Source organism: Spermophilus citellus, assembly GCF_964194105.1.
Source record: "Spermophilus citellus genome assembly, chromosome: 2".
Lineage (NCBI taxonomy): Eukaryota > Metazoa > Chordata > Mammalia > Rodentia > Sciuridae > Spermophilus > Spermophilus citellus.
Window position 1 is genome coordinate 191,842,039 of NC_138183.1, and position 25,620 is coordinate 191,867,658.

At 35.9% G+C, this 25,620-nt stretch overlaps 1 protein-coding gene and 1 long non-coding RNA gene across 4 annotated transcripts in view; one reads left to right on the plus strand and one right to left on the minus strand.

Moving 5' to 3' along the window:
* LOC308630434 overlaps positions 1–20,447 on the plus strand; it is a 244,593-nt gene extending 224,146 nt beyond the window's left edge. Inside the window, exon 4 of the long non-coding RNA XR_014017943.1 lies at positions 20,398–20,447. This is a non-coding gene — a long non-coding RNA (uncharacterized lncRNA). The remainder of the gene's footprint in view (positions 1–20,397) is intronic.
* UVRAG (UV radiation resistance associated) overlaps positions 1–25,620 on the minus strand; it is a 320,231-nt gene that overhangs the window by 46,687 nt on the left and 247,924 nt on the right. For 2 of the 3 annotated variants that reach the window (XR_014017941.1, XM_081260421.1), the window contains exon 13: positions 19,149–19,227. Coding sequence is in view for 2 of the 3 variants with exons in the window: in XM_081260421.1 (XP_081116547.1) it covers positions 19,149–19,227 (79 nt within the window). In the remaining variant the exon portion in view is untranslated. Of the gene's footprint in view, positions 1–18,339; positions 19,020–19,148; positions 19,228–25,620 lie in introns of those variants that run through there. The other variant, XM_081260422.1, reaches the window with a different exon arrangement.

Consider the following 25,620-nt stretch of genomic DNA (forward strand, 5'->3'; position numbering starts at 1 on the left):
AGCCCAACACAGGACATTCAATTAGTACTTTCTTTGGCTCAGGTGTACAAAAGGTGGACAAAACTCTGTATATATTCTGATTAAAATTGGCAAACCAAGATAACATATAAAGTACTGAAAAATAGGATAATACATTTTGTTTAGAAAAAATCAAATATAAGTAAAATATGGATTAACTTTTAAAATAAATGATAGTAAGTGTATTTTAATGGCTACATTTTAGGGAGGGAAAAAGAATAAAAGTGACAAAATAATAATGAATGACTTTGCTTTTCACCTCTTCCACATCTTACCAGAATAAAAAATCTTAGACCATTAACTAAAAGCTTTGCATTCTCTTAGACTCTTTAAGTTCAAATATTAATACCGCCTTTATAGAAATAAATAAAAAAGCACTGATGGAAGATGTAAAGTGCATTAGTGTTCATGTTATCTCCCCTGGTATGAATTTAATGGGTATCTTAATAAGGAGATATAAACTAATGTCACTGATTAGGAAATATATCCACTCACATCATTTAGTAGCCTTCAGTGGGGCTTGATGATGATGTCTGAGTGGAATTACTATAAAGCAAATGATGAATTAGTGTCAGGGGCAAAGGGACACATAAATGTGCCTCAGAGATGAAGCAATTACATTCTAGTACATCACAAGTTACAGGTCAACTCAAAAGACAGTGCAGCCGGTGCTAAAGTACCCTAACCAACCTGGCTAAGCCCACTGCTTAGAACTTGCTGAAGCTAAGCTATTTTGATAGCTGGACCACAGGCTTCCCTGGTTATAATAACCTGAAAGTAACATTAATATGTTTAAGTCTCTTTTAATATCCTAAATACCACAAAGTGATTTTTATCGGATTTTAAGACACAGGCACATTCCGCTCAGGTGATTTCATTCTCAAGGGACCTTGTCATTACGAAGGCTTATTAAAAGAAGGCAAAGGTTCACAGCTTTTAAGAAGAATCCTAAGTGGCATTACAAACGAAATCTAAAAAAATAAATAAATAAAATTTATTTTTTTGGCTTAGTTACACAAAGTAATTTCCTTTTTGTGGTTAGTTTGGTGGTCAGAGTTCAGCAAACTTTGGAAAGAGTGACCACCACAATTAATGTATCAAAAATGTAGACACTGTCTCTCCCACTTTCTCTTCTATTTTAGGTTTGATTTCAATGCTCAGTGAAGGGCTTGACCTACAAGCAGTAAATGACCCAAATGCCCAAATTCACTGGAACATTTGAAAGAAATCTGTCCAAAACTCAGTCAACATTTGTTTAGAGATTGTTTTTATATTACATATTCTTAAAATGATCATAACTGTTGTTTCTAATTTACCTTTCCATAACATGAATGCAGATTTGTTTCAGTGATTTCTTTAAAAATTCTCCTCCACAAAAAACTACTCTAAGCTTGTTTCCAACATCAGTAAAATGAAGATAATAACAAAACCTGAAAGTATTACTTTGAAGATTAAGGATAAAGAATTAAAAAAAAAGTTTTGCATGTAGGTAAGAGATAAAAGCAGATATTCTTATCTGCAAAGCTAAAAGGTGTTCTGGGTCAAAATTCTTTATCTTATGGTATATAACATCAAAATATGAAGCCTTTTGTAATGATGATTACTTCTCAAGAGATGACAAGAATTCACTGAAATAGTGTCACACATGCTTTTCATTCTTTTTTTTTTTTTAGAGAGAGAGAGAGAGAGTTTTTTTTAATATTTATTTTTTTTAGTTCTCGGCGGACACAACATCTTTGTTGGTATGTGGTGCTGAGGATCGAACCCGGGCCGCACGCATGCCAGGCGAGCGCGCTACCGCTTGAGCCACATCTCCAGCCCACATGCTTTTTATTCTTAAAATGGTAGGATAAAATACACCTGTAGAAAAACACATAAAATACACACATTCACTGTTTAAAGGAGAGGACTGATGCAAACTTCTGCATAGCCATACTCTGTCAACAGACAAATGCTGCCATGCCCAGGTTCCCTCATGAGCCCCTTTCTTCTTATAATCCCTTCCCTTCCCTACACAGAGGTAATCTATCCTTGCTGTTTTGTATAGTTTTTATCCCTAAACAATATCATCCAATCTGGCCTGTTTTAGACTATACATAAAAAGAATAACACAGCAGAGATGTTTTATGTTTTGCTTTGCTTTTTTACTCAACATTAAGTTCATGAAATCTACCCCTACCATTGCTATGGTTTCATGGCAGCACATTATTCCATAACATAAACATACCAGGATTAATGATGAACATATTGCTGATGGATTTGAAGCTGTTTCTAGTCTTTGGCTATTTATGAACAGTGCTGCTTTTATAAACACTCTCATATGCTATGTTCAACTTCATTGGAGAGTGCCAAATTATTTTCTAAAACGGTCAACTTGCCCTCCCATTACCTCTATTTTAAGAGTAACCAATTTATTGTGATTTTTATCATGTATGTACTAAAATGCTAAAAGGAGAAGGAGAAGTCTTGATTTACTTCAACCTCTTTATAATAGAAGGATCCAGGGTGTAGAAAGATTGAGTCTGGCCCAATGTCACAGTGAGAAAGAGGCAGATTGGGTAGAAGAACCAAAGAGAGTCAACTCTGAAGCTAGAATACAACCTGGAGCTCTTTCCAAGACCTTAAGCTACCTTGCAAGACAGTCTGGCAATGAGAAACAATTCTTATCTATGAATGTGGACACAATGGGGACAAAGATAGAAACTTTAGAAAAACTTGACAACATTATGTTGTACAATGGAATTTTTGAGCCCCATTATGTAAGAAAGGAAATTGAGGCCTGAAGAGAAATTGCTTATGCAGTGCCACCATCACCAAGTGTCAACAATGACCAGCAATTGAACCCAGGTCTACCTGTACTTGTGTTCCTAGCCACATATTCTGCCCTGAAATCCAGGAAATAGCACTGTACTTTAGACTTCATGAAAAAATAATACTGATTTTTGTTGATTTTACTATGAAGTAATGAATCCCAAAGAGGAAATACATACTTTAAAAATGTAGCTATCTGACCTTGTTTAAGTGGGAATCTCTGCATCTTCTGGTGTATCCTGTAATCTGATGCCATACACTAATGAATAGATTGAGAGAAGAAACCTGGTTTCCAGTCCTAGATTCATAACTGGGTATCTGTACCATTTTGGGAATGTCAAAAATTATGAGTAAGGGGTGGGTATATAGTCAGTGATGAAGGGCTTGCCTATGTATGGGGCTCTGGGTTTGATCCCCAGCACCCCCCCCCCCCAAAGACTAGATCTCAGTTTTTATTGAAGAAATTAATTTTACACAACCATTCTCTCTCTCTCTCTCTCTCTCTCTCTCTCTCTCTCTCTCTCTCTCTCTCTCTCCACCTCTCCCTCTCCCTCTCTCCTATAAAAGCAACACATGATCAGGAACATCAGAAATAAAAAGATAAATAAAAGAATTATCCAAACAAACATACTATAATTTTGGCATATATCAGGGTAGTATTTCCCCTCTATGTACAGGGTAGTTTGGTGCCTTTAAAAATTTTTTTTAAAAGCAACTTTTTGTAAATAGTATTTTTTAAAAAGATTTTTAATTGTAGATGGACACAATAACTTATTTATATGGTGCTGAGGATAGAACTCCGTGCCCAACACATGGGAGGCACGCGTTCTTCCACTAAGCCACAACTCCAGTCCCTTAAAACGACTTTAATCAGACTGTGAATTCAATGCCACACTCTTCTTTCTCCAATATTATCAAAAGTATTTTTTGTGCTACTTATTCTTCATAAAAATTTGATCACTGTGGATGCTCCTCAGTTTACTTAATCTGTCTCTAGATAGCTATTTTCAGTTATAATAAACATCTTGTACTGTTTTCAGGAAGAGAAATTACTAAATCTAAGGCAAATGTTCATATAAATCTATTTCAGAGAAGAAACTGAAGACTGTATGAACTTTTTGTGTAAGTACTTTGAAAACTATGAAATACTGGATGAATGTAATAATAATAATGGTTTTATCATTATTTCTAAAAATCCATATTGTATTAGACTTACAAAAATGTTAGGTACCTGGTATAAATCTCGGAATATTTTCTATAAACAAAATCATTCATATAGCATCCTGTTTGCAAATCGTATCTTGGAGAATCCTAAAATTCTTCAGATCATGTTGTAGTGAATCAAAAAAACTTGATGCTTCAACATCTTTAGCAATTAGAGAAATACAAATCAAAAGTACACTAAGATTTCACTTCACTCCAGTTTGGAATGGTAACCATAAAGAACTCACACAATAATAAATAATGGAGAGAATGTGGGGGAAAAGGAACACTTTTACACTGGGATTGTAAATTAGTACAACCACTATGGATACCAGTATGGAGGTTCCTCAAAAGACTGGGAATGGAATAATCATATGACCCAGCTATACCACGCACTGCTATTTATCATAAAGATTCAAAGTTAGCATGCTATAGTGATACAGGGAAACCTATGTTTAAAGCAGCAGAATTCACAATAGCCAAATTATGGAACCAGCCTAGGTGTCCATCAATGAATAAATGGATAAAGAGAATGAGTTACATCTACACAATGGAGTTTTATTCATTCATAAAGAAATATGGAATTATGTCATTTGCAGGAAAATGCATGGAACTTGAGAGTATTATGTTAAGCAAAATTAAAAAAATTCAAAAAGTCAAGGGTTGTATGTTTTCTCTCATGAGTAAGCTAGAGAGAAAAAAGAAGGGTGTGTGTGTGTGTGTGTTGTGTGTTTATGTGAGTTCTCATGAAAACGGAAAACTAGTAAATATAGGAAGGAGACTGGGTACTAGGGAACAAAATTGGCCAAATTATTGTTATATTGTGTGCATACACAAATACTTAACAACAAATTCCATTATTATGGATTATATCTTTCCATTAAACCATTTCATGTACTTTTTTAAAATCTATGGATGACAAAATTTCATTCCTTTCATTGTCTACAAAGTGCTAGAATGAGTTTACCATGTAAAAGATATACATACACACATCTTTTAAATCAACAATTTATACAAGTATCTCTATAGAACTATGATTTGGGTCTATTCAGAGATAACTGTGGGCCTGTTAGAGAAGACAAAGGTTTTTTTTCTCTCTCCATTTGAAAAAGATAAAAAAACTAAAATATAATGTGATTGGAGTTCCAAAATCTAGAATTTCAGATCTACTGTGCAACCTTTCTCTAAAAATTACAGACTCTGGGTTTTGAATCAGAAGACCTAGGTTTAAGTTCGGTCTCTACCATTGGACAGATCTGTGTGACTTTGGGGTAGTGCACTTAACTTCCCAGAGGTAGATTCTCTGTCAGCAAAAGAGGATGACAGTAATTCTACATCTCACAGGGCTGTGGGAGCCTCTAAGAAAAGTGTCCTGTACAATAGTTAGTTATAATTATACTGGTATTATTATCTGTATTACTATTATAATGAGCAATGGAGGAGAGATAAAAACTTGAGCTGCAAAGACCTATCTACCCTGCTTCAGCCATATGAATCAAAACCTGACTTAGTTTCTATTCTCAAAGGGATGAGTAGAACAAAGAGATGTGTATTTTTTTTTATTTTAGTATCTTGGAAACATAACATCAATTTTTTTTTTGGGGGGAGGGCAGGTACCAGGGCTTGAACTCAGGTGCACTTGACCACTGAGCCACATCCCCAGCCCTATTTTGTATCTTATTTAGAGACAGGGTCTCAACTGAGTTGCTTAGTGCCTTGAGGATGCTGAGGCTGGCTTTAAACTCACGATCCTCCTGCCTCAGCCTCTCAAGCCGCAGGGATTACAGGCGTGTACCACTATACCTGGCCAAAATGTCAATTAAAAAAAATTTCTTTTATAGTTGTAGATCAACAGGATACCTTTATTTTATGTGTTCGTTTATATGTGGTACTAAGGAGTGAACCCAGTGTCTTACCCATGCTAGGCAAGCGCTCTGCCACTCAGCTCCAGCCCTCATAACATCAATTTTTAATTCAGTTCTAAAATGGCTTCACTTTATTATGAGCTAAAAATAGCTTCATTTACTGATAGCAAACAGAAAATATACAACTAATTGTTTTAGGGGAGCCCCAGGAATGCTATATTCCACTTGATTAAAAATATAATATGCCCGAAAACGGGCATAGCGTAGGAAAGTAGATAGAGGCAGAGAGAAGGGGACTTTAATCACTTACGAACAGAGTCTGGGTTATGCTTTCAAGAGGTTCATGGGAGAGACGATGACTGATTCATGTGTGTGCTACCTGCAAGACTCCCTCCTGCTACCTCTGCCAGGAGATTCACCTACCCCTCTCCTTTCTTTAGAAGAAAGTGTAGACTTTCTTCTAAAAGCTGTCTTCAGTCTAGCCTTCTTCCTACAGACATAGACTTCTTTAATATGACAAAGGAACTGAGAATGCTTAAGAGGGCCAGGTGGGATGTGTGGCAAGGTGGTAAAATCAGAGAAGTCAAGGCTGACATAAATCTATGACTTAGCAAATCTAACCCTCTTAGCTGGAAGGCATATATGTCATTTCCTTAGATCTTATGTTATCTGGGGAACTCTGCAGTCTACCAATAATTTTTAAAAAGGCCTTTTTAAAAAATTAAAAGTACATTTTTATTCACAAAAGAAATTAAATAGCAAATAGACATGAAATACATGAACTTAACATTCACTAATAAAAAGAGTTATAAATATAAACATAGATATTGTCATATGAAAAAGGTTAATAACACAAAATACTGGCAAGAGGACAAAAAACCGGTATGTCAAACTCTAATTATATATTCTTTGACCCATTAATTAGGTATTTATTCTAAGGAAATAAGTGAACACACATGCAAATATCTAAGTAAATAGGATGCTTATTCACTGCAATGTTGTTCACAATGGGGAAACACTGGAAATGATCTACATGTGTATCAACAAGGAAACTGTTAGATAAATTATAGTACATCCATAGAATAGAATGAAATACAAGCAAAATTTTATATAGCTATATTTATCAACAGGAAACTCTTCACAATAGAGTTAAATGAAAAAAAGCAGGAAGCACAATAGAATGCATAGTATCACACCATTTATGAAAAATGTTATCTACTTAATCTATGCATATTTGCACAGATATTTAGAAAGACTTTCACTAAAATATTAACAATGGTTACTTCCAAATAGTGGCATCTTACATGATCTTTATTTTTTCCTAATGATTTTCCATGTTTAAAATAAACTATACTGAGATTAAATCATTTACTTAATAAAATATAATTTTTATTTTCAAAAATGGCATGAAAAAATATTACCTCAACACTAAAGGTTCAACAATAATGCATATGGTATCTGGATACCTTTTTTTCTGTATACAAAAGTAATCCGATGGATGTAGGTACTCCCCTTTATGTATTCACTCTCAAATTTTGCCTGTAATCTCTGTTCATGTATTTTCAATTTGTGAAATATGAGATTTCTTTTATTTTTTAATTTTTTTTAAATTTTTTTTATTGTTGGTTGTTCAAAACATTACATAGTTCTTGACATATCATATTTCACACTTTGATTCAAGTGGGTTATAAACTCCCATTTTTACCCCGTATACAGATTGCAGAATCACATCAGTTACACTTCCATTGATTTACATATTGCCATACTAGTGTCTGTTGTATTCTGCTGCCTTTCCTATCCTCTACTATCCCCCCTCCCCTCCCCTCCCCTCCCCTCTTCTCTCTCTACCCCCTCTACTGTAATTCATTTCTCCCCCTTGTATCATTTTTCCCTTTCCCCTCACTTCCTCTTGTATGTAATTTTGTATAACCCTGAGGGTCTCCTTCCATTTCCATGCAATTTCCCTTCTCTCTCGCTTTCCCTCCCACCTCTCATCCCTGTTTAATGTTAATCTTCTTCTCATGCTCTTCGTCCCTACTCTGTTCTTAGTTACTCTCCTTATATCAAAGAAGACATTTGGCATTTGTTTTTTAGGGATTGGCTGGCTTCACTTAGCATAATCTGCTCTAATGCCATCCATTTCCCTCCAAATTCTATGATTCTGTCATATTTTTTAATGCAGAGTAATACTCCATTGTGTATAAATGCCACATTTTTTTTTTATCCATTCATCCATTGAAGGGCATCTAGGTTGGTTCCACAGTCTTGCTATTGTGAATTGTGCTGCTATGAACATTGATGTAGCAGTGTCCCTGTAGCATGCTCTTTTTAGGTCTTTAGGGAATAGACCAAGAAGGGGAATAGCTGGGTCAAATGGTGGTTCCATTCCCAGCTTTCCAAGAAATCTCCATACTGCTTTCCAAATTGGCTGCACCAATTTGCAGTCCCACCAACAATGAAAAAGTGTACCCTTTCCCCCACATCCTCGCCAGCACTTGTTGTTTGACTTCATAATGGCTGCCAATTTTACTGGAGTGAGATGGTATCTTAGAGTGGTTTTGATTTGCATTTCTCTGACTGCTAGCGATGGTGAGCATTTTTTCATGTACTTGTTGATTGATTGTATGTCCTCCTCTGAGAAGTGTCTGTTCAGGTTCTTGGCCCATTTGTTGATTGGGTTATTTGTTATCTTATTGTCTAATTTTTTGAGTTCTTTGTATACTCTGGATATTAGGGCTCTATCTGAAGTGTGAGGAGTAAAGATTTGTTCCCAGGATGAAGGCTCCCTATTTACCTCTCTTGTTTCTTTTGCTGAGAAAAAACTTTTTAGTTTGAGTAAGTCCCATTTGTTGATCCTAGTTATTAACTCTTGTGCTATGGGCGTCCTATTGAGGAATTTGGAGCTCGACCCCACAGTATGTAGATCATAGCCAACTTTTTCTTCTATCAGACGCCGTGTCTCTGATTTGATATCAAGCTCCTTGATCCATTTTGAGTTAACTTTTATGCATGGCGAGAGAAAGGGATTCAGTTTCATTTTGATGCATATGGATTTCCAGTTTTCCCAGCACCATTTGTTGAAGATGCTATCCTTCCTCCATTGCATGCTTTTAGCCCCTTTATCAAATATAAGATAGTTGTAACTTTGTGGATTAGTCTCTGTGTCCTCTATTCTATTATTTTTTTAAAGATTTTTTTAAGATGGACACAATATCTTTATTTATTTATTTTTATGTGGTGCTGGGGATCGAACCCAGTGCCTCACATGTGCAAGGCAAGTGCTTTACCACTGAGCCACAACCCCAGCCCCATTTATTACTTTTTTTTTTTTAAAGGATACAGGATGCTACTAACATAAGGGTGGACATAGCAGATTAATGGGATAGAATTCAGAGTTCAGAAATAAATTCTCACACTTTAATTTTGGCATGAGTGTCAAGATAATTCAATGGATAAAGAGAAGTAAGGAGTAGTCTTTTCAACAAGTGTTTCTGGTTCAACTGGGTATCTGCATGCAAAAGAAGAAACATCCCCTTTTTTACACCTATAAAGGTCAATTTGATTGGATTAAGAGGTTTGTGGGTGTGTCAGTGAGGGTGTGTCCAGGAATGATTGGCACATGGGATAGTCAACTGAAATGGAGACCCTCCCTGCGCATGGGCAGAGCTGTCCAATGACTTGGATGAAATAAAAGTTGGAAGAACAAGGAAGCAGCAATAGAGGCAAGTTGGATTCTTCTTGAATGGGTTCTTGATTGCTGTGGCTATCATCGGAGGATATTGGACTCTCATCTTCACTCTTCTTGAATGGGTTCTTGACTCTCATATCTTTACTCTTCTTGAATGGGTTCTTGATTGCTGTGGCTATCATCTGAGGATATTGGACTCTCATATCTTCACTCTTCCAAAGCAGACTCTGCCAGTGATTCTCCAGAAGCCTTGGGTCTTGGATTAAGGTAGCACCGCTGATCCCTCTAGTTCTAGCTACTGGTTCTTCCAGCTCTCCAGCCTGCAGATGGCCACTGTGGACTATCCAGCTTCTGATCGCCTATGCCAACTAGTAAGTCCACTTTTTATAATTATACTTCTTGTTTATTCTGTTCCTCTAGAGAACCCTAATACAATACCATACATAAAAATCAATTCAAATCAACCACAGTCCTAAAAGTAGAGCTTAAAAACTACACAGAAAGCCTAAGAGTAATTATCTGTGACCTTGGCTAAATATTCTTAGATACAAAAGCACAAACAAGAAATGAAAAACAGGTGAAATTGGACATCATCAAAACTATAAACCTTTGTGCTTCAATAAATATGATCAAGAAATTTGAAAAGGGACGGGTTGTAGCTCAGTGGTAGAGTGCTTGCCTAGCATGCATGAGGCACTGGGTTCGATTCTCAGCATTGCATACAAACAAATAAAATAACAACTAAAAGAATTAAAAAAAAATTGAAAAGATAACCTGAAGAATGGCAGAAAATAGTTCTAAATCATTTGTCTGAAAAGAGAACTTGTATCTAGAATGTACAGACACCTCTTTGGATTCAACAATAAAAACAATCCAATTTTAAAGTGGGTAAAAGGTCTGAGTAGATAGTTCTCCAAATAAGATAAGTAAATGTTTAGCTGAGTACTTTAGAAAATGCTCGGCATCTTAGCTATTGGAAAAAATTCAAATCTTTGAAATCACTTTCATTTAAATCTTCCATTTTATCATTCGTTGATTTCCTTTGAGTGACAAACTTACTTCACTCATTTTTGAAATAATTTTTTGCCAAATAGAGGAATAAAGAAAGACTCTGAATGGGCATAGAGAGTCTTTTTAGGGCAATGAAAATGTCCTAAAATTGTGGTGGTAGATGCATTATTTGGTGATTATACTAAAAACCATTGAATTTGTACTCTGAATGGGTGAACTGTATGGTATATTAATTACACTGTAGTAAAGCTTTTTTTTAAAAAAAAAATTTTTCAAACTGTAGCACTTTTTATAAAGAACTTCCAATACATTAAACGGCAAATTTTGTAGGCAGCAGGGAGAGGGGGCATTTTGACTATAAAACATCCTTGGAATGTGTATTCTTGATTCCCATAAGAATTACAAAAATAAAAATGCATTTTCTCCCCATGTGTCATATACGTTGGACTATATGTTGAAGAAATACATTTCAATTTAAGCTGGTGGGTGTAAATTGGCATCAATCCCTTCTAAATAGCAGTGTGCTAAATAGTGTGGGCCCTAAGAGTCGCTAGGTTTTAGAGAAAGACCATGTCCTTGGCAAAATAAGGGTTGTTTTGCCAAGAGAAGCTACTTTTACTTCCTATGAAGACTTAAAATAACTTAAAAGATGGGGGTGGGGGGAGATAACAGAGTCAAAGTAAAGAGCTCACGAAATTCTCAGGTTTTACTCCTAATTCTACTTAACCCATAGTGTCAGGAGTTCAACTATAAAATGTAGACTTGTCTGTGCTCTACCTTGCAGTATTATAAGAAGGTCCAAATTTAAAAGAAAAGGAAATAATGTTAGTAGTGCTAGTGGGATATAACTGAGTTTGACTTTAGAAGATTTGGTCATGAATTTTCTTTGATAATAGCTGAGTTGACCTAGGGAAATTAGCATTGGAACAGCTCAATTTCTTACCTCTTCTTATTTGTTACAGACCTATTCAACATACTTCAGAGTCTGAAATGAGCTTCATGCATAAAAGTATACCAAAGCCTTAAATGTAAGTCATCATTGTCATTTGTAAAGTATACCTTTCAAAGTATTAGCCCTGTGCTTTTAAGAAAGGAGTGAAGAGGCCCAACTTAAGAAAAGCCAAAGGCAGTAGGGAACAATCCTCTGGGAGCTGCCAGCTCTGACTTGTACTGGCAAGCATTACTGGAATTCAGATTGGCAGGTCTCTTATATAATGTTCCTACATTTGGGGAACTGACACATGTGTCTTGGTTTATCAGATTATGAGCACTTGAGGGGGTTTATAGGAAATCTCAGGGTGGCTACATTCTCTAGGACAGCAGTTTTCAAACTTTTTTGTCTGAAAATCCCTTTATACTCTTTTTTTTTTTTTTTAAAGAGAGAGTGAGGGGGGGGGGAGAGAGAGAGAGAGAGAGAGAGAGAGAATTTTTTTTTAATATTTATTTTTTAGTTCTCGGCAGACACAACATCTTTGTTGGTATGTGGTGCTGAGGATCGAACCCGGGCCGCACGCATGCCAGGCGAGCGTGTTACCGCTTGAGCCACATCCCCAGCCCCCCCTTTATACTCTTAAAAAACGAGCATATTTTCCAAAAAGAAATTTAGTGAGATAAAAGACAATGTTTTATATTTTTGTAGTCTCTTTTGCAATGCCCAGGCTTAATAGAAAACAGTTGGAGTTTCATGTTTACTTCTGCATTCATTTTGTTACCATATGTTGTTTTGTAAGAAAATCCCACTTATACAGATTATAGTTGGAAAAGAAAGGAAAATTTTTATAGTCTTTTCAGATAATTGTGGATATTCTTCTTTGATACTACTCCCAAACTCATCAAGTAATAGACAGTTTTTATTGGTTAGCAGCAATGAGAGTTTAAAACCCTATAAAAAACTTTCTACATCTAATACATTAAAATTCATTGGTCTACAAAATACATTCTACTGTCATGTATAACTAAAAAGAACAAATACAAAATAAAAAAAAAAATCATTGGTCTTTCTTGCAATTCAAAAGAATCTTCACCCATCCATGATTTCACAACATCATATACTGGTTATTTGGAAGACACTGGCTCACTGAATTTGTGTGTATGTGTGTATAATCTGATATATTCTATTATAAAATATTTAAGAATCGTATGTGTTTATATCACTACCAATATTTCCAAAAACATTTTTAAGAACTGGAAAGCTATCATTCTCATGGTGGCAAATGCAAATGTTCTGAAATTCTAAGTTTCACTTAAATCTTCAATTTTATCATCAGTTGATTTCCTTTGAATGACAGGTTCACTTCATTCACTTTTGAGAAAACGTTCTGCCATATGCCTTAGATGGAATACCCAGAGTTTGGCAGTCATTCTCTGAAGCAAAGGTAATGATGACTCCATTAAAAGGCTGTTATTCAGTCAGTAACTCAGTGGCTCAGAGCAAATCAAGAATGGTTTCTGCATACTTGCTTTTCACCACAAAGAATATTAAAAAGCTGGGCATCCCAGGGTCAATATTTAATATAATTAATAATTTTTACTGCTTCAAAGTGGACCATCTTAAGTGAAAATGATTTTAAAAATATGAGTTGCAGTGTTACAGAAGATAAACACCACCAGTGGTGTTGAGTGCCTCTACTTTGATTTATTCCAAGGGGCCAGTAATTTTTGTCAGTATCATTTTGTATTATCATGCAAATATCAATACAGTGCAACAGGCAAAAATGTCTTAGTAACATTATAAAAATAACCCTGTCCTCTGGGACCTCCAGAGAACCAGGGGCCAATTATATTTTTTACTCTAAAGAGAAAAGGCAACCTTTGTCACTTAGCTTATGCACATTGGCATGCTCATGAGGAATACTCTGAAAATCTACTGCAAGTTCAGCTTTCACCTCAAAAAACACTTAGCTTCACTGCACCTGCTTGTTTCACTTTATTCAAGTGGTGAACTAACTTAATGCATGTACATATGGCCAATTCATCCTCAAATTAAAAAGGCATTCACAGTATGGCATGAACTGTAATAAGAACTATACATTTAAGACAAACCCATAACAGTTCTTCACATTATAAGATAAATCTCCTAGTTATCTTCCTTATACAGAGCATCCTTGTTTTTTCTTTCAGGGCTGAAGATTGAACCCTAGCACACTTGTATGTGCTAGTCAAGTACTCTGCCATTGAATTAAGTCCCCTAATACTGGGGCAACCTCAATGCATCTGAAAAAGGCTGTTTGGAATAAGTGGCAACATTTTAAACTCTCACCAGCATAAATATGCCCTGATATTTACCATCTTAAAAAGCAAAATAAACATCTCCACAAAACTGATTAAAAAAAAATACCCCCCCCCAAAAAATCTCCCTTTATTCCACAGTCCTATCCAGTTATGAAGTCATAACTGGACATAGTCGATTACTCCTTTATTCCAGAAACAAAAAAGTACTTGTCTTACTTTCCATATTATTACTCTTTGATCATTTTCTCCCCAGCCAGCTAGTCACTCCTTGGTCTTTGCTGGTTTGTCCTCCTTCTTTCAACTTCTATATGTGATTTTGTGAGGCTAAATTCCACTGTACATATCCATCTGTATGTCTCTCTCTCTTCAGCTCTGCATTCTACCCCTGGTTAACCTTGTTTGATTCCATGGATTTAAATAAGATCTTAGGTTGATGACTCCCAAATTTCTAACTCTAGTACTGACCTACTCCAGATCCTTATATTCTGTTGTTCACTTAATGATTCTATTTATTTCTAAAAGTCAACTCAGTTTAACAATTCCAAATCAGATCTTCTGATGTCCTCTTCCCCAGTTCCATCTTCTGGAACTCATCTCAAGAAACACAATCATCCAGTTGCTCATATATAAAACAGAAATCATTTTTTGATAATTCCTTTCTCTGTCATCTCCCATATTCAATCCATTTGCTCATCTCCCATGATATATTTCAAATCTGCTTATTTCTCTCCATCTCTACCTCTGCCATCCTGGTCCACATCTCCACCAACCCTCCTCTCATCTTCTGAAATTGCCTCCTGACTAGTAACTTCAATTAAATTGTAGTTGCCTGCAATCCACTACAGCAACTAGAGTGATCTGAAGACACAAATCAAATCATTCCTCTCTGAAAATTTAAATCATTCATTCAATAGTTTCATTTGTATTTAGAATAAAATTAAAATTCTTTCCCTGATCTCTAAGGCTCTGGATGATATATGCTGCCTGCCTACCTCAGCCTCTCAAAAATAATTAAGTCCATAAATCTGCTGTGTCTTGACAAGACCTTTTCTACTTCAAGGACTTTGCCCTTGCAGTTCCAGTGGCCTCAGGGAACTTTCTATTCCCTAGCTCTTCACACGGCTGGTTCCTTGTTATGTTTAACAGTTAATTCCTCAATAAGGCTTATTTGACAACTTTATCTAAAGTAGGTCTGTCTTCAGACCTATATTCAATTAATTTCTACTGCAGGACTTATGGCAATCTAAAATAATTTTCATTATTTAGTGTTTTTCCAGTTAAATTATATGTTTAATAAGTCAGGGATAATAGCTTAATTGAAACATAATTCACATACCACACAATTCACCCATCGAATGTATATAATTCAGTGGCTTTTGGTATATTACAAAAATCATGGTAAAATAGACAATACAAAATTTATTATTTTAACCATTTATTATTGATTATTTAAACCATTTTAGTGGCATTAATCACATTCTCTATGTTATGCAAACATCATCACCATATATTTCTTAAACTTTTTCATCACCTCAAACTCTATAACCATTAAGCAATGGTTCTCTCACTTGCTCCTTCTCCCAGGACTCCAATATACTTGTCTGTATGCTCTTGTCTTCTCTAGATATTTCATGTAAGTGGAATCATATAATACTTGTCTCTTTGCACCTAGCTTATCAGTGAGGCAGGCATCTGGGATCTTGTGTGCCTTACAACCTAATTAGGCATACACAGCTAGCTTATAGTACATGCTCAATAAACAAAAAACAATTTTAAGCAAGTTACCTAACTTTTAAAAAATGTATTTTTATTACATATATTTAAGACACAGCACAATGTTTTGATGTACATATGTAAGGACATACACAATACAATTGTTACAACAAATTACATACTTGTCACTTTCCAGTTAACTTTTCTGGTATGGTGACAACACCTAAAATCTACTTTTACTAAATTGTAAAAATACAATATTATTGACTATAAGTCTCATGATGTATATTAATGCCTCTGTTCTTAAGGAACTATCTGGGAATGTCATCTTCTTTGAACTACACATTTAGGATGGAAATATATACAACAATGAAGCATGTAAAAGTAAGAGAATTTTTTTTTGCCGAGCCTGTTAGATTATAGTGACAGAGGTCAAAGCCATATTTGTCTTCAAATTCATTTAACATTATCTGTTCTTTATCTCTACAGGGTGATGATAAGGATCATACAGAGCCATATGCATATTCCTTACTAACTATGAGGAAAAAGGATTATAATTTTTGTTATACTACTTTTTATGCTCTGGGAATTAAAAGCAAACTATTGTTCTATATGTAAATTCTAATACAATATACTTAAAAGCTTACTGACAATTATGGTAGTACCTCATTTCTGAATCAGTGCTAATTATGCCATGTCTGAGTTTTGACAGGATCATTTCTATACTATTACAATGTCAACCAATAAGGAAGGCTATTTCCAAATGAAGGGGCTGGCACTTGACACATTAGTGAATGGTGCTCAAAACAAGGCATTTGCTTGACTCACTTCCAATATCTGATCCAGCACATACATACATACTTTCAGTCAGCAGTGACATGAAGAAGGCAAGCAGGCCTGATCAATGCTCCCTGCTCTTTAAACAACACTTGAGGATTTCTACTTGAAGGCCTGTCTTTCCAAGCCTGTGCTTTCAAAACATGGGCTGGACTGATCCCAAATACTGAAGTAACAAATATTACTAAATTCTGTCATTTCCTCTACCAAAAAGTGATTTTACTACTACTTCTGGTTGTGATGAAAGGCCCTATTGACTATTCAAATCCTCGACCAAGTTATGGATGCAGTATTAAATGACTTCACTCCTTTTTCTCTGGCACTTTAACACATGCCAATGCTTTCATCCACCTCCACTAACGTGGCTTATAAATTACTGAGGTGGGGCCATTTTAATAGTATGATTTGTTCACATCTCTAGAGATGAGGTACAAATGAGACTGGCTGAGAAGACAAACTCCCCTTTGACAACACACATTAGTATACACAAATAGACCTTCAAAAGCTGGAAATATCTTATTGCTGTAACACTTGGTTAGGAGTCACAATAATTAATGGTTCTTTGATTTGTTACAAATCAAAATGTGAAAAAGTGGTGGTAGTAAGGTTAAAGACAAAAAGAAGCCTTCCCCAAGGTCACAAATTTGAAAGATCACATGTTTCACAGAAGTTTCCATCTAAATATTTAAATTGGAAGTTTACTGTCTCCTCCTTTTAAAACTGCCACAGTGGTGGTAAAAAGATACTTGCTTCCCATGATGCAGAGTGGCTGATCTATTGATCTTAACACCCTCACATTCAAATCTCTCAATTTACAAAAAGAATGGAGAGGATTCAAAGTTTCTAGAAACAATCCAGTTTTTAAACAGATGTATAAAACTTGTTGAGCATATCTGTGGCTTTGGTCTAGTTAAGGAGAAAGTCAGAGACTACTTGGGAAGTTCTTCCAAGTGAGATCAATCACTAGAGCCATGAGTCTGGTAGGCAGGGCTCACTTCCTGTTTCCCATTGCAAATAGACTCCATTTGGTCTTGCTCCCAAAGCAAGCTGGGCTATTCTCAGTTCCTCTCTATACCATTCTTTGCATTCCTAGTAGGCCCTGAGAAGAAAGAAGGGTGTAGTTGCACGTGTATGTATGTCTGCATGTGTGCATGCATATGTGCGTGTTTGAAGCTGGGATTTATGAGGAAATCCAGGCATTTGGTAGGGCTAAGTTTCACCTGGAAGCTTCTGACAACCTTTCAACCTTAGGACAAGGACCTAAGGGCACAGAGCAAGAAATGGAAAACAGGGCAGAAAAAAACTTCTGAACTCAAACAGAACTTAATTCTACTAAAGAACACCAATTTTGCTCCCAGGCTCTGCACCCTGTTGCATCCAAGTGATCTTTCCACCTACTGACTTCTCTGGAGGTGCCGCCTAATTGACTTACTAATTTACTTCATCTTCCTTAGTGCCGTCTTCTTTAGCAGTTTGTCAAAGCACTGCCTTTTCCATGGTATGACACCACTGTGATCAGCACAGCTACACAGTCTTGACATTAAAGTCCTGCTCTTTGACTGAAATACTTATCTGCCAAAAATGGAGAAAAGGAAAGCATCTTGTGGGAAGAACAGCACATGAAAAGGTGAGTCATGGGCCAGAGACTGCACAAGATTGTGTGGCTGGAGGGAGGAACATGAGTGAGAGGGAAAGTAACAGTAAAAGCAGTGTGACTGAAGGGACACTGAGTATGGGGTTATGAAGCAAGTGATTTTAATTGGATTACAAACTAGAAATTTGATCCAATTTCAAGAGGACAGCAATCTTAATAAAAACCAGATTTAAAAAATGAACATTAAATTAAGGTTGGTTGAGGGAAGAAAGGCATCATATAGAGGTATAATTCTAGGTTTATCAGACATGAACAAGGAAATTGTTCAGTAAGATTCTAGATTTATATGGATAAAAGGTAACTCCAGCTCACAGAAGCAAAAGCATCACAAATTTTATTATTTCCACAAAACTGAAAGGTCTAAGGATATAGCTGATAATATCTCTAAATAACAGCGAGGCTGAGAGTATCCATCCATGTGACAGTCCAATTGGAAGGATGTCCTAATGAGAACAAAGCACTGAAACTGGTCTTTCTTGACTACTAGAAAATTTATGGAACATCCACCTCTTGAAGTACAGCCAAGTGTACTAAAGAAATGCTACGTATTTCTTTCAGAAAAAATACAAACTCAGGCATCTGATAGTCTCACTATGGTATGTGGAAAGACATTATTCAAGTGAGTTACAAACTCGTGTGCTGTTGAAAGAGCCACAGAAATCCAAGATGGGTTGGAAGGAACATATGCTGGGTCTTTTCCTTTGGGTCCTGGATAATGAGTATGACATGGTATGACACAACAAGACCATTAAGGACTTGCCAAAGGCACTAAACTTTTACTCCATAAACAAGAAAGCAAAATGAGTCCCTAGAAGTGGTCTAAGAAAGCTATTACCAATCAAGCTGCAGACCAGGAAATTATAAAGTCCACACATTCAAGTACAAGTCCACCATCAAGTAAGATCATAGAAAAGGGCTTCTGAGTTTAGCAGGATTCCAACTGGTACCCATTGATTCTGTGTCTTCATTACAAAGGCACAGAATAAGACTGTGGCCAAAAAAGAAATTGGCATTACTAATGTAACTGGTTAAATAAAAAGGGTCAATCACAATACTTAGTTATAAAGAGAGTTAACAATCCAAAGCAGTCAGAAAGGAGAGAATAAGAATGGCTTACCTGTGCTATATTTTTGTTCAGAAGATAGACACCATAATCAAACTGTAACTTCTCTCCTCCTTTTGGATACAGTGGAAACCTAAGAAAAGTAAAGAAATTGTAAAGATAAGAATTTTCCAAAACTAAGTAAATACAACCTCCTAGTTGTTGACAGAGGCTGAAGTTACTTAGATGTAGCATAAATATCTCAAGATTCTACTAAATCACTTAGGAACATTCACTGCCATCTACTAATATCTTCATAATAATAGTCAACTCAGAATAATGGCTTTCTTACAAAGGAAAAACTAAAAAGGTCACCTAACAAAGCACTAATGTATTAAGAAAGTGACCGTCTAACTCCAAGGAGTTGAAGCCACCAGCTTCTACCAAATGCCATAAGCTTGCCACCCTGAAGACTTAGATCCTAGAATTTCTTTCCTCTAATACCTTGGACCTGACATCTCCACTTTTACTAAATAGTAGAGGAAAATTAAGGGAAAAATCACACTTAAAAGCAAAAATTCATCACATTTACAGTGATGGCTACTAGGATACAACTTCTCCAGAGCAATGCACTCATGCCATAAAACTTTCAGAAATGACTTCACCTTAAAAAAAAAAAAAAAAAATATATATATATATATATATATATATATATGGTTGATGGACACGATATCTTTATTTTATTTTTATGTGGTGCTGAAATTGAACCCAGTGCCTCACACGTGCTAGGCAAGCGCTCTAACACTGAGTCCCAGCCCCACTCCATGACTTCACCTTTTGACCTGCCTCACTGAAGTAACGAAGGGATGAAATCTGGATCTTCATAAAGATAAGAAGTTAGTTTAGGAAATAAGTTTTCCTCACTATTTCCCTTTCCTCACCCCTGCAAATGAAGAAGAAATGGTTGGTATACACCTATATTCATTTTTAAGATGTATATAGACACATTTTTTAAAGTTATTGTTACGCTGTGACTATACATATTGGTGGGATTCACTGTGACATATTTGTACATGTGCATAATATAATTTGATCAATTTCTTTCCCCAGTACCTCCCCTTTCTCCTTCCTCTATATTCTCCTTTTCAACTCTACTGGTCTCCCTTCTATCTATCTTCAGGAGGTCCTTTTAAAATTTCTCTCTAACTTCTCCATATTACAGAGAAAATATGACCCTTGACTTTCTTTTTTTTTTTTTTTAAAGAGAGAGTGAGAGAGGAGAGAGAGAGAGACAGAGAGAGAATTTTTAATATTTATTTTTTAGTTCTCGGCGGACACAACATCTTTGTTTGTATGTGGTGCTGAGGATCGAACCTGGGCCGCACGCACGAGAGGCGAGCGCGCTACCGCTTGAGCCACATCCCCAGCCCACCCTTGACTTTCTGAGTCTGGTTTATTTTGCTCAACAAAGTACTCTGTACTTCCATTCATTTTCATGCAAATGACAAAATTTCATTCTTTATACTGAATAAAATTCCATTTTGTGTGTGTGTGTGTGTGTGTGTGTGTGTGTGTGTATGTATGTATGGAAGGAACATATGCTTGGTCAGTCCTGACATTAAAGTCCTGTTTAATTATATGTATACACCACAGTTTCTTTATCCATTCATCTGTTACAGACATCTAGGCTGGTTTCATAATTTGGCTATTGTGAATTTTATTGCTATAAACATGGGTTTGCATATATTGCTACATTATTAATTCTTTTGGAAAAATACCAATGAATAGTACAGCTGGGTCACATGATGATTCCATTTGTGGCCTTATGAGGAACCTCCACTATGGTTTCCATAGTGATTATTCTAATTTACAATCCTATCAACAGTGAATAAGTTTTTTCCCAACATTCTCATCAGTATTCATTATTACTTGTGTCCTTTTTAAAAAAGGGTTTTATATGTTCTTTTTAGTTATATATAACAGTAGAATATATTTTGACGTATCAATTACTTGTATTCTTGATGATTGCTATACTAACTGGAGTGAGATGAAATCTCAGTGTACTTTTGATTTGCATTTCTCAGATTCCTAACAATACTGAACAGTTTTTCATGTTTTGTTGGCCACTTGTATTTCTTCTTTTGAGAAATGTGTATTTAATTATTATTCAGGTTACTTCTTTTAGTGTTGTTTTTGAGTTCTTTATATATCCTGGATATTAATTTTCTGTCAGAAGAGTAACTGGCAATGGTTTTTCTATAGACTCTCTTCACACTCTTTTCTTCTTTGCTGTGGTTGCACATACCTATATTCTAATCTTTTTTTTTTCTAATTTTTAAGATCAAGCATTAAGTTTTATAAAATGAAACAGATTTCTCTATTAACAGGTCAATCACAACTTACACAGTATCACAAAGAAAACATTTGTTCCCTTAGATTTGCAATATGATTACTCTCACAAATAAAATAATCTTATTGAAATGAATGGTAGATGACAATTAGCAGATATTCTTAATTTTAAATGTCTCAATTGCCTGAGGAAAGGAAACATTCTATAAAGCCTGGAGGGTAGGATTTTCAGGGAAAATAAAAGAGAATTTAAAAGCTTTATATTAAATCCTTAGGAGTTGACATTTTATAGTATCCAAAAGGTGTATTTGTTGTGCTATAAAATTACAAGAATTGGGCAATAATTAAAGGCATGAACTTCAGACACTCATTAAGAAAATATAGCTTTGTCTTTAATTGAAACAGTAGAAAATAAATTAAACATGTGGTTTGGCCCCAAACTGAGATGAATAAAAATGACAGAAAGCAAATTCAGGATAAGCAAAATGCAACACCAGGTTTTTGCAAGGTGTCTGGGAATCATTCAAACTCATATCGGGTATCGTGGACAGAAACTACATGTTTGCAAAGACATAACAACAGGGGAAGTTCAAGGTATCCAATGGAGTCCCCAAACTTCCCAGTGTTCTGTACTGTATAGTTGTTATTCTATAAGCCATCACAGGTAGCCTGTCAGAACAGTGCTCCAAACCCGAAGTTATCCTCATTTTCCATTATAAATCCATAAGCTGTTTCACACATTGAAAGGGTAAATTGAGGGGCTGGGGATGTGGCTCAAGCGGTAGCACGCTCGCATGGCATGCGTGCGGCCCGGGTTCGATCCTCAGCACCACATACCAACAAAGATGTCGTGTCCGCCGAGAACTAAAAAAAAATAAAATAAATATTAAAAATTCACTCTCTCTCTCTCTCTCTCTCCCCTCTCTCACTCTCTTAAAAAAAAAAAAGGGTAAATTGAGATCAGCACACACTGAAAACTGAACCTCTACATTTGTAATAAATTTATTTTACATTTGACTTTATTATACTTCACTGGAACTTCTTTATAGAAAGAGCCTCAAGTTATAAGTGTAACATTAAAACAAATTTGAAGAGTGATTAGAGCCAAAGGTTCAAATAGGCTGCTAAGAGAAGACCAAATATTAGGATGGAGTTCACATTTTATGATGCTTTCAGATTCTTAATGGGTCCCTTTGAATTGAGCAACTTAATTGTAACTATCACATATTCATCTTTCTTTCCAAAAATACATGGATTCATGGATTAAGCAATATGGAAAAATAGAATTCATTGTGAAGGGTAAAACCCATCACTATCAGGACACAAGAAACAAATAAAAGCATTTTATTTCAACTCTAGAAAAAGAATTACATAGCAAACTTGAGAAAGTTTAAATAAGAATGTGGTCATAAGTACAACTAGAAAAATGTCCTTAACACAAAAACAGGACTCATTAAAGGAGAGTATTACATTAACTGGAGAATGACTATATAGTTCCTATTAATACATGCAATATAATTTATTAATGTTATACCCAAATGGCCAATATTGTTACTTTTCAAATTAAATTAAATTTCCAAATTATTTAAAAGTTCACTGACTGGACATGGCAAAAATTACGAAGTAGAAAGCAATAAATAGATTATATGAGTGAAAGAAATCCATCTGAGGCTTTCACTGTACCTGATGCCTGGTGGGGAGGAGGTTGCAGACCCCCAAACCTAATTATTGGAGCCCAGCTGGATCTATCCACTTAGATCTACTGTAAATCATCCGTGTGTGTGTGTGTGTGTGTGTGTGTGTTTACTGGGAGTTGAAGCCAGGGGAACTTAACCTACTGAGCCATATCCCTTTTAAAAAATATTTTATTTAGACACAGGGTCTCACTGAGTTGCTTAGGGCCTTGCAAAGTTGCTGAGGTTGAACTCCCAATCCTCCTGCCTCAGCCTCTGGAGCTGCTGGGATTACAGAAGTGCACCACTGTGTCCAGCTACTATAATCATCTACTATAAGTCATCTTATCATTATGGACTACCAAATTGGCCTAGGTCAGTTTACAACTCTTTCTTTCTCTAGTCAATCTCAGTTTCTAATTTTACACTTACTGTGTGATTATTTAGTTAATATACGCCAACCTTAGTATACTGTTGGCTCCAACAGGACAGAAACAGGTTTTACTTTGTTCCTCTTTTACCCTGCTGGTTCTGTCTAGCACTGTTACTAATAGATAATAATATTTTTAAATTAAAAAATAGATTCTAGCCTGGTGCTGTGGTACATGCCTGTAATCCCAGAGGCTTGGGAGGCTGAGGCAGGAGGATCATGAGTTCAAAGCCAGCCTCAGCAACTTAGTGAGGCCTTAAGCAACTCAGCAAGACCCTGTCTCTAAATAAAATATAAAAAGGACTAAGGAAGTGACTCAGTGATTAAGCACACCTGGGTTCAATCCCTGGTGCAAAAAAAAAAAAAAAAAAAAAAAAAAGAGAGAGAAAGATTATGTGTAAAAAAGATTTGGAGTGCTTTAGTATATAGCAATTCAATAGGAGTAAAGAACTGTGACATGACAATCAAAAAAGCTAATGTGATCCCAGGCTTCATTAACAGAAGCAGAGTTTTGTAACAGTGTTACTATTACTTAAAAGAAACTGATCTGCCTTGGTTACCTACATGGTAATGGAAGAGACATGACCTCATTATTAGGTCTTCAAGGATAAATGTAGTATTCCTTCCATTTCCTGAGTCCTTTAGAGAAACACACCCAGGATGATTAGGGAAATGGGAGCCATATATTTTCTTTTGCCCAGACTAATTTTTAAATAACAACTTTTCTCTTTTACTTACTCAGGGCTACAGGGACAATTTTTACTCACCTTGTTTTTTTTATATATGTAGTGATTTACCAAGTTGACAAGCCATTTTCCTTCTGAAACACTCTTGTCTCTTCATGCCCATTGCCTCTCTGGATAATTCTTTCTTGTGGGAGGTTTCCTACACACTATAGGATGTTTAGCAGGGCTGGCATCCCTGTCTACTAAAAGCCAGTAGTATCCTACTCCCAACTGTGATAACCAAAAATGTTTCCAGACATTGTCAGATGTTGCCTGAGAGGGAGGGGAAGTGTGATAAAATTGTCTTCAGTGGAAAACAACCGTCTAAACTCTTGCCAATTTGATTATTATAACATCTTTCTAGCCAGCACCTTTAAGCTGGTTCACTATCCATTATCACTGTCAGATTGATTTGAGGCAGTCTAGTAGGTTTTTAAAAATTAAGTTATGAGGGCTGGGTTTGTAGCTCAGTGGTAGAGCACTTGCCTAGGATGTGTGAGGCACTCGCTTTGATTCTCAGTACCACATATAAATAAATAAAATAAAGGTTCATCAACAACTAGGAAAAAAATTAGAAAAAAAAATTAAATCACAAAAGAAAAGACCAAGTTTTTCTACTCTCAGATCCATCATTTACTTGTTACATGAACTTGGATAAATCATAACTAACACTCAGTTCTCAAGCTGTAAAGTAGGACATCATCTTTCCCGCTTCCTTCACAAGTATCTTGTGAGGATAAAACAACATAAAAGACTGAGAAAGTACATTGATACTGCAGAGCATGATAAAAACATAAATTATTTTCTCTCTAATGAGACTTCTTATCATGTCAACTTTTCAGCCCTGCTTTCTAATCAGTTATTGTTTTAAATTACAAATCCTCTGCCAAGCTTTCAAGGCCTAAGTGATCTGATCTGTCTGCCCGATTTGTCTGCCATCTTTAGCCCTAGTGTTTTCTTCAGTTTCATGATCAGACCAAGCTCATTTTTCTTTCTCTGCCTTTGCTGACTTCCTGGAGATGCCCATCTTTCTTTCTTTCCCTTCTAAGTACTATACCAGCCTTTATAAGATCTAGCTCAAGTCTACATATTCCTTTTAAAAATTCCTTGACCACTCTAGGCTTCACTGATTCTCCATTGACCTTCATGTTTCCTAATGCCTAGTGACTGGCTGCTAGTCATTTTCTTATTTGTTCATTCGGTACAATTTTTTTATTTTGGCTGCTTCACACTTTATTTGAGTGCTGTGTCAAACTTAAAAAAGTAACCAAAGGGGCTGGGGATGTGGCTCAAGCGGTAGCGCGCTCGCCTGGCATGCGTATGGCCCGGGTTTGATCCTCAGCACTACATACAAACAAAGATGTGTGTCT